General features: G+C 41.3%; 1 protein-coding gene across 2 annotated transcripts in view; it reads right to left on the bottom strand.

Annotated features, from left to right (window-relative positions):
* Nucleotides 1-1,574: 1,574 nt before the first annotated feature.
* HS1BP3 (HCLS1 binding protein 3) overlaps nucleotides 1,575-10,243 on the bottom strand; it is a 54,750-nt gene continuing 46,081 nt past the window's right edge. Inside the window, exon 7 of one of the 2 annotated variants that reach the window (XM_074895569.1) lies at nucleotides 1,575-3,307. In XM_074895569.1, the coding sequence (XP_074751670.1) occupies nucleotides 3,079-3,307 (229 nt within the window). In that variant the 3' untranslated portion in view covers nucleotides 1,575-3,078. The remainder of the gene's footprint in view (nucleotides 3,308-10,243) is intronic. The other variant, XR_012632799.1, reaches the window with a different exon arrangement.

Below are 10,243 nucleotides of genomic sequence, written 5' to 3'. Positions count from 1 at the left end.
GGACTGTAACTCACCTCTAAGTGCCTATAAATATTACTGCAGCTAGACATTTGCATTGTAAAACAAATGCGTAATACTGGGATTTATGAAGGATCCTTTTATGTTAGTTCCTTGACAGGAAAGATAGATTTTTTCTGAAGTAAAACATTGATCTTAAAATCATCTTAAAAATCTAGCACAGAAAAAATTAACTCTTCCTCCCCTGTGTTGTTTAGGTAATTTGACAATTTTAGGGGGGCAAAGTATTCCTTGGCCATTCAAAATGGATACAGCTATACTGTATTACTGGGAATGTTCCCATGGTTATGATGGTAATATAGACTATCTACCCTCTCACTGCTCTGCAAAAACATGAGCCATTTCTGAGTGGAGCTCTTAGAGTTGGTGGAAGGCAGACAGATGACATTGCTATAAAGAACAGTGAAAGAAAAACACAGTCTCAGCTGGAACAAAAGCTGCACACTGTGTCACTGCACTAAGTGGTGGTTATGAAAGGGTGTGGGATGTTGGTATCCTTTATTGCCCCAGGTAAATTGGTATGTGGATGTGTAGCAATTCTTCTAAAAACAGGAGAAACAACACTCATCTAGGGCACACCATCATGAGAAACTGGTTCCGTAGTGATGTCCTGACCTGTCTTGCTGCCACCCTCACTGGGCAGAGTTGTTCAGTCTACAAAAGACTGAAAGGAGTATATATACTTTGTTCTCTTTCCGTGCTAATGAGAATTAGAAGTAATGAGCTTAAGTTGCAGGAAGGAACAGTTATGTCAAACATTAGGAAAACTTTTCTAATAGGATGGCAAAGAAATGTAGTATCACACCGAGGAGACTATGACATCTCCAGTGTAGCTCTCCAGCCAGACAAACTTTTAAGGACAGGCTAGAAAAATGTCTATGAGAGATAACACAGGCATAATTATTGCCACTGCAAGAATAAGTCAATGCCTGTGCTCAGATATCTCTCCAGCCTATTCATGTTCAGCCACCATGTCTTGCTCTGGCATCTGCCCACCCTTCCAGTTGTAGCCTCACATCAATAACATGGCCCTTGATATAGTAGTTTTATCAGTGTCCAGGCCACGTGATGGGCTGTAGGCCAAAAATACAGAAATGCAAGCAGTCTTGCTGAATAAAGTGGAGATCAAGATTCCTTAACCCTCAGTTAAATATATAGTCACTGTTCATGACACCAGGTAGTCCAACAGGAAGGCTGCCTGGAATTAATTTCTCCTGCCTGCTCTCTGCCAAGTCATTTATTTTCTCCTCAGTGCTTTTGTTCCCCTTTTACAGGATGGAATAAACCAGCTTCCTAACTAGACCAGGACACTGCGAGAACAGACAGGATCAGGTACTACCTTTGCCCATATATAGTTTTACCTTTAGCTGCTCTCAAAGGAAATATGAGCACAGCTACACTATCGATTTCATACTTATTCACACGGGTTTTTAGCAGAGCATGCACTTTAACATCATGTAAGGCTCCTCATATCTTAAATGGAATCCATCCTTTAACTCCGATTTGCTGCTACTGTACAACCTAGAGAACAACAGTAACAATAACACCTGCAGGTTAGCAAAATGTTTTATTATACTGAAATATACTGTACATGGACAAGGGCCAATGGTTACATTTTTATCTGTCCCATCAAACCAAAATACCTTTATCATATTTTCCATTGGCTTAAAAAGGAAATACTAATAAAGATAATTTCATTATTAAAATATATATATATAATGCTTTCTGTTTGTTCTCTATTAGAAAGGCAAACTTGGGGATAGTCATATGGCTTGAATATATTAATATTTTCCCTCTGGGGAGCTTGTCTTCACATCTGGGTAGACCACACGTGGAATGAGTTTAGGTATCTCTTTCTACATGACAGCAGGTATCAACCCACATTCGTTGTAAATTCAGCATGTTGAATCAGAGTGCCTGAGCCAGAAGTGAAAAGAGGTAGTCTGGGATGCCTGTTCTACCATGTTTTGTTTTTTCTGCTTATTAAAATTTCTCCAGTATATTTTCTTCCTATTTTTAACTCTGGATAATCCCATGTTGGTTCTCCCTTGTTATAACCATTGCCATAGTAATGAACAGATCACAGTTTTATCAAAAAACCTCATTTTAGCTTAGTGAAATTAATCACCATGGCTTCTTCTTTAAGTTCTAGGAGAGGGGAAGGAAAAAGAGTGACTCCAGAGAGCAATTCAGAGTTCCTCCAGTAGGACACCTGCACTGAATCACCTCCAGGAGGAATCTCTTTCTCTCCACTAATCACAGTGGAAGCCCAGGAAGACCTGGCTGGAAAAAATTAGCCCTTGTGAGTCTTGAGTAGGTTCACGAGTCCTACAGCATCCCCCTACACACTGCAACCTCCTCATATGTCTGGAGCTACACTCTTGGCTCTCTTCAGTCATTTGCTGTTCTCCCCAGGGGCCAGAGATGCATAGTGTCTAGTGTTTGCAGTCTTACAAGTTCTCTTACAAGCTGGCATTTGCACAACAAAGAGGGCAGCAGATTGTCAGGCTTAGCTGGGATTTCAGTTTCTCTGAACTACAGAGGAACTGTTACCTATACTTAACAGTTCTTGGTTATAAATTACTAAAATACCAGTCAGGGAGGAAAGGGCTGCTACAAAAATGCACAGGATAAAAGGAAAATAGCCTTTCCAGTGAGTTGAAATATCTGTCTAAAATGGCAGGAACAGCATTCTGTCCTGCCTCAGACCATTTGCTGGACACTACTCACAGTTGCCATGTGTGCAACACACTTACCATTGTCAATCAGTAATAAACTGGCCAAAACTGTACTATGTTGATACTAAAGTAGTAGTAGACAATCTGTAGTGCTATGTCCTTGTCCACATTCCCTGTAAAACCCTGAAAATCTAAGGCAACATCAACTGTTTTGAAAACATCATGTCAAGCCTCTGCTAGTCAAACTTGCTGCTCTCTATATCGTGGTACACAAATGAGCACTGTGGCAGTAAAGACTTGTGGTCAACTCATGCTACCGTCACTTGAGCTCACGGGGAGTTTGGGCCAAGAAGGCATCATTACATTTTAAAAATATGTATGTTCAGAAAAGACTTGCATCTTGGTTGTTGATAGATTCATTTTCCTGGATATACTGGAGAATGTCCACTTCATTCATTGTCTGAATCCTGTTTTCTTTTGGCTTTGCCAGTGGAGATGAATTAGTGCTCCTGGGGATAACTGCTGGCTTCTGAGGCAGTGGTGGTTTTGATGGCACCTTAGGTTTTGATTTGGAGGTTAGTTTCAAGAGTTTCTCTAAACCATCTTCAACTCTGGAATGAAAAGAAAACATCAGTAACATCTTGGGAATTTCTGAACTGCTCTTTGTTTTGTAAGAAAATGCAATCTTGCAAAATAAAATTTTCTGCAGGAAAGGATCAACTTCGATGAATTTCTCTTTTAGGAAGAGCTTTCCAAAAAAGTTTCAGTGTTACTAAAATAAGAACTGTCTTTTTTATAGTGTGGTTTTTCAGTTCACTGTACAAGTTAATTAATTTTACAGCATGTTTGCAAGTGTCTAAACTAAAAGCAATTTGTAATCATCAAAAGAAAAAGAACTTGATTCTAGTTTGGAAAAAAAGGCTTTTATATGTGACAGGATGATTTGATTCCCAGAAATTTTCATGGGATAGTAAAATTTTTCACATTCAGCTCTGCTTCATCTTCATCCCTATCCCCCAAGACTGAGATTGAACATCCCCCATGTTCAATCATGAGAAACTGTAAAAAAAAAAAAAAAAAAAAAAAAAATTAAAATTACTGTGTTCACATTTGCTTCCAAGAAACTGAAGAAATTTTGCAATCTGTGACTTTATACAACAAGTCTTTTTCGTAACCATTGCCCCCTATTTCCTAGTGAAATAACCCAAAATACCTGAAACAGATAAGGATGTTTTCTACCTGCACTGACTGACCTTAGCAGGAGACAGCATGATGCACATGCCCAACTCTGTTCCCATAGGAGCTGTTAAAGATTTTGAGAGAGCCCTCAAAACAGATTGTCTTGTGACTCCAAGAGGTGGCTGCCTTTGGAAAGTGAGTATGTATGTGCAGGAAAGGGAAGGAAGGTTGTGACACATCACATCTCTAAAAAATATAGCAATGAGATGGCAAAGTAAAAATTAGCTTAGCTAGAGAAGTCTTTACAGGCCACAGTAATTTCTGTTCTGAATCAAAAAAGCTTTGTTTCGGTCCTCTGAGCACAGTGGTCAAACAAAATACCATAAGGAGTAAACACAGTTAATTTCCTGCAGGCTTGATTGATAAATAATTGTTAAGCAGTCAAAACCCAACCAGCAATCCATGCAGATAATCAGCTGTGTAATGACCAGCTACAAAAGCGAAGCCCCTGACAAAACGCATGCCTCATATATGCTTACAAAATACATGACTTGCAAAAGGCTCCACCTCTAACTGTAGTGTACAAAATCAAGAAACCTAAAGTATGAGTACAAGCAAAAACTTTTACATGGGGAACCAGGAGCCAGAGCAAGAGGAACAGTAGGTTTGTAGTATGTGGGTATCTCCTTGCCCGAGCCCAGCTCTAGTGTGATACACTTACTCTATGACAGTAGCATCTTAGGCAGTGAAATAATTTACTTGTTTAATTGTTTACAAGCACTGTTACAAAACTTGTTTTTACCAAACTTCAGTTACCAGCTGAGCCCATTAGACTGTAACAGTGCCAGCAGTAAAACTCCCTCTGCCTCAGCCAAAGGGTAGCCTGACAGGGAAGCTACAAATGAACTAGGAGACAAAATTAAGGTGCAGGATCTATTCCAAACAGACTGGAATTTTCTTCGGTGCTAAGATTCCCTTCAAATAATTTTACTTAGTTCACTCTTAGAGAACTTGTGAAGATAAGAAAGTCTGGTCAGGTGATTCTTAAACAAGAAAGGAGTCCGCAGCACATGTGCAGCCCATCCTCCCTCTGTCTCTGCTAGAGCACTACATCAAGAGGTGGCACAGTCCCTCCATCCAGGAGGATGGGATGGATGCTCTCTGTTGGTCACAGCACCCACAACTGTCTCATGGCAAATAGCAAGCTAATCTTGTAAAATCAATTGCCTAAACACTGATATCTAAAACTAGGAAATACCTAAACAGACCAAGTTGTGGACAGAGGAGGGCCACTGTCCCAGAGCTCTGCACCTTGAACTCTACCTTGTGGACTTGTATTCCAGCAGGCAGATCCTCAAATTTCATCCCCCAAGTAATTCTGGAGATTAAATTCTCTTCTATTTGATAAGATTTCTGATGTCTTTTAGTTTCCATAATTCCCTGTGGGTGACATATCCCACCTAACTTACAAAACACCTTGTCAGTATGTTTCTTTTTCCTGAATTCATCATCTACATAGAAGAAATTAATTTAATTTAAGACCAGGCATTTTTGTTTGCTGCAAACTGATATCCAAGAGGTATCATATTGCCAAGACATATTTTTGTTCTCTTTGCAGTGTAATAAACAAAACATGTTAGGGCTGGTATCTCTGAAGCCTTGCTTTAGCTGCTGACTCCCTTCTTGGCATGAACAAATACTGAATGAATCAGTGTCCATGTCATAAAGTTTTGGTCATAAATAACAGAAACCTTAATAACCATATAAACAATACATATACATACAGATCATATGGAGGAAGCATGATTTTGAACTGGGTGCACTGCCTGAGAACTAGGTGCACTCCCCAGAAGGGGCAGCAGTAAATACAGCTCATTAACCTGATCAGATGGTACAGCTTCCCGAATTCTCTACTCCTGTGTGGCTCTGTGTTAATTTCTGTGCTAACCACAACAACAAAACCACTCAGCATATAAAATACCCCCAAATGATGCAGTCCAGTAGGTTCTGGGGTTTTTTTGGTAGTGTGCTTTTAGGCCAAAAATTCTGCTGGAGATGATTTTTCAAAGTCTGGAAGCTGACCATGTAAATCTCCTTCTTTTGTCCTGGACTTTCAAGATCTTGGTTAGACAGAAGTCTTTTACAGAGAACACAGCAGATATTATGTGGTCTTTGTCTCAAAACCTGCTTTTCAGTGCTGCAGTGCTAGGCAAACTGTTTGATCCACTGCTGTTTGATCATGTGAGACACAGCTGTCTTTGGAAAACTAAAGAGGTAAAATGCAAAACGCCTCAGGCAGAGATAGAAACAAGGACTTCTATTTCTTGAGAAGCAAATGAATTGTTACAGTGCATAACTACCACCATATTTAATTCCAGGCCAGGAGGAGGAGGAAGAAAAAAATCAAGCAACTATTCTGAAATAACAAGATTAAAGGAAGAACCTTCCAACGCCCATCTTTTATAGACAATCAGGCACAGAATCCATGTAATTAATCATTCTCTGATTAGTCTCTTTTTCTGTAATGGAAAAGCAGCACCACATTGTTTAAAATTCCTGCCATACTGTTGTGGTGATTCACAGACTCCATTGGTGGAAATTCTCTTTGTGTCCAGACACAGAAAGCAATCAAAACCCTTACTGAAGAAAGGCTGTCACAAAGCTGGCATGTGGACTTCAAGAGAGTAAATGAGTTCTGACTTGGAGACAGACACAGCTACCATCAGAACATCAACATTTTAGATGCCACTTCTCTGAGGGCTGTCCTGTCTATCTGGACAAGATCTTTGGGACAGGAATGATTATGTGCATGTACAGCATCTAGCATGATGGGGACAGTGACCTCTGCTTGCTGAGAATGCTCTAATGAGCAGAATCAGTAAGGAAACCAAGAGACAAAGACTCCCATAATTTGCTAAAGTATCCAAAAAGATCATGCCTGAAGCTAGATTATGCAACTCAACAGCAGTTCTTGCAGAATAGACTTTTATCTTTCCCTATCTTATTATCAGTGTCTTTATTTTGTCTGGTGTTAAGTCCAAGTATGAGAGATACCTTAGTGAAGCCTTGGCGAGAAGTGTAGTATCACATATATGACTTAAGAAGAGACTTGTTTCCAAAAATATGCAGGAGGCTTAGAAGTATCTGTTGATGATAATTTCTGCTATGGTCAGTAGAGACAGTGTGATATCTAACAAGGCCTGTGGAAACCATACAGGCTGGAGTTAACCACAGGAGTGCAAAGCACAGAGTGCTGTGTAGGAGGAATCTCCCCTTCTGCTCCTGCTTTCCCCTGCAATCCATTACAGGTAAATTCATACTGGTACTTTAACCAGTGCTAGAAAGTTATGTTTGGACACTGTAACGTGAGAGTCTGTACTGCTGAAATGCTGGAGGCATCACTGGCATGGCTTTGGTCTGGGACAGATTAGCCCTCCTCCAAAAAATTCCCAGGCACAACTCAGAGCTGGCATGGGACAGGGACCATTCCCAGAGGCAGCTGCATACAGTGACCTTCTGCAGCTGGAGAGAGTCTAATAGCGTGGATGCAGCGTGGTGGTGCTGTCTGGCTGAGGGCCAAAGAAAAGGCCACCAAAAACTGGTAAGAAAAGAAGAATGTATTTGTTTACTGAAAACTACTGCAGCCAAAGCAAGGTTGTCTCCCCACAGTCAGGTCACAGCAAGCAAGGGAAAGTGCCCTCGAGTGGTCAGGAAATTTCTGACTCAGTTATTGCAACCTCCTCCACCACCTGCTCATCACCCAAACAACCCTCTGCTCAAATGATCTAGGTTTAAACCCTCTGGAGTTTCCCAAAGCTCACCTCCCAACTGTAGTGCTTCTCTCATATCCTCAGGACAGCAAGAAAGCATTCGTCACCACATGGTGCTGGAGATGGTGTCCCATATGACCCCCAGCTAGTCTGAAGATGTAATTTTTTGCTATTTAAATTCAGCATCTGTTAATGGCATGGCTGAATGAAGAACATACAAACTTTTTCTGCTTCAAGGGTGGCACCAGTTCCTTGGCAAATCTGAAGCTAACAAACCTGCTCAAGAAGCTGTATGGACTGAATGGTGTTTAGAAAGGGCCATTGTTAGGATGTTTCACAAACAGCTTCAGCCTCAACAATATAATGCTCTTCAAAGGGTCATCGCTTCCATCACTGATGGCACAGCTCACAGCTGTAAAAACAGATCAACCTGTAAATACAGACAAAATTTGTCTTTCAAGGGCACAGGCAGGATGATGCAGCTGTAGCACAAAGGTAAGAACTCGTTTGTCCCTTTCAACAACCAGCAGTCTTACATCAGCGTAATCCTAAGAGAGAATATACCATGTCTGCCATCACAGGGCAGCAAAACTGAGATCCCACTGCTGCCACTTCTCAGCACTGGAAAAAGACAAATGTTATGCTGACAGCTGCTTCCTTCCAGTTCAACTCCCTATTCATTATCAAAGGTGAAGTTAATTAAATCTCTCCTAAAAAGCTGCTCAGACCACTGTGATAATTATTTCAGGCTAGGATGTGTGATAATTTATGTAATTCTGTGGGCCCACTGAGCTGCTACAACATTCACAGTACCAATTCTAGCACTGATTTTCCACAAAACCCTGATCCATCACACCAGGCAGGCACGATTTAGATTAATGAGATAGAAGAGGTCAACTGCAGTCCTGCTACATGAAAACTTAATTTGCACATCTGCGGCCACTGGGTGGATGGAGATGAGAAAATAAGATGGCATGAGAATCCATGATGGGAGAGTTTGCAGGATACTGATTTCTGCAGTAGCCGACTTCTGTCTCTAGTTTAAATGGAAATCAGACCTGAGGAGGAGCTTTGAGAGTGGAGGCAAATGGCTGAATGCATCCAGAAGGAATCATTATATGGTATGACATGACCCAGGAAAATGACAGGAGAAAAGAGAAACATGGTCCTAAATCCATCCCCAAGGATAATTCTTTTAACATCTGGGAAAGGGTTGATCAGCTACACTTTCATCTATCTCACTGCAGCTGGTCACCTTGCACCTTTAAAGAGTCAAAACAATGGGACACAGGACTTCTTGGAAGAGCCTGGGTTCATCTGTATCCTTGTGGTGAAGCGACAAGCCAAGAAGTCTTGGTTACCTATCCCTCCCTTTCTCAAAGCACATGCTGTGAAGGAAGAGTATGATGTGCTCCTTTTTTCTTGAAGGCAACATGATAGGACTTGACCTAGCTGGTTCCTACCACAGCAATTTATCTGTTTTTGACAACTTCTGGAAGAAGATGCAAGACGGTGCTTGCATGCAGAAGACAGGCACCTCACTGATATAATATGGCAGACCTAGTGGTAGGAAAGAGTGCCTGCATCTACAATGCCAGTGGGAAGAGTGAGGTAGCTCACCTAGTTTCTCTATATCCATCACTTAATATTTGTTGGTAGACTAAGAAATTAGTAACCAGTAAAAGGCTGGTCAATGGACAGAAAGAGGGAAGATATTTGTTTGAATGGACATGGGTATTTTGCCATAAAAAAAAATCTTTCGTTACACTTAAATTGGTTCTTCTCAAAGCTCATCACTTGTTAATGTAAAGTAGATGATTCTATTTAAAATAGTAATTCTCATTTCATTTGGGCAGGTATCCACAGAGAGCACAGTCTTCAGTTTGCGATGAGAACGTTTATCATATTCTCTTCTCCCTCGTGTTGTGACAAGCACAGCCCACGCACGTTTTGCAGACTCATTTGTCTCTGTAACAGTCTCTTCCTTAAGAGTTACAAGTCACTGCTGGGGATTTACTGCTGTGCTCACAGTGCTGTGGTGCTACTGCTACTACAACCACTCAGGTACTATAAAGATCACAAAGGACGTGGTTGCTCCAGCAGACCCTCTGAACATCATCTTTCTCCCATCTCCCCTTTGGAAGAAGAAGGTTCTGCCTTCCTCTGCCTTAGACAGTGCTCTCCTGTCTCTGCCCACGATTCACTGGAAAGTACATCTTGCAGTACGTCAGACACTTCTCGGATCTACCAGATGCATGTCAGCAGACCATGTGGTACATGCAAACGTACACTATGTAGGTCAGGAGCTACCACATCTGCATTATTCAGCTAACCCATCTGTGCACAGTGAACATGTCTAGGTTTCTAGACCTAACACAGACCTGCTGGTGCATCACAGCTCAGGCCAGTCTCAGATCTTGACAAAATGTGTCCAGGCAAATTTTCTGTATGGTGTAACAGAGTATGTGCAACAGACCAAGATGTCTGCCAGCTTTCCTCTAGTAGCTTAGCCAGCTCTAGCCCACTAAAGGAATGGGTTGTCACAGCTCCTACTCTGATCTGAGGGCTGGAGAGTTGTCTTTGGGAAAGGAGAGGGAT

This window comes from Athene noctua, chromosome 1, assembly GCF_965140245.1.
Source record: "Athene noctua chromosome 1, bAthNoc1.hap1.1, whole genome shotgun sequence".
NCBI classification, from domain to species: Eukaryota; Metazoa; Chordata; class Aves; order Strigiformes; family Strigidae; genus Athene; species Athene noctua.
Note: the sequence above shows the minus strand (reverse complement) of the source record. Positions and strands in the feature narration are given on the sequence as shown.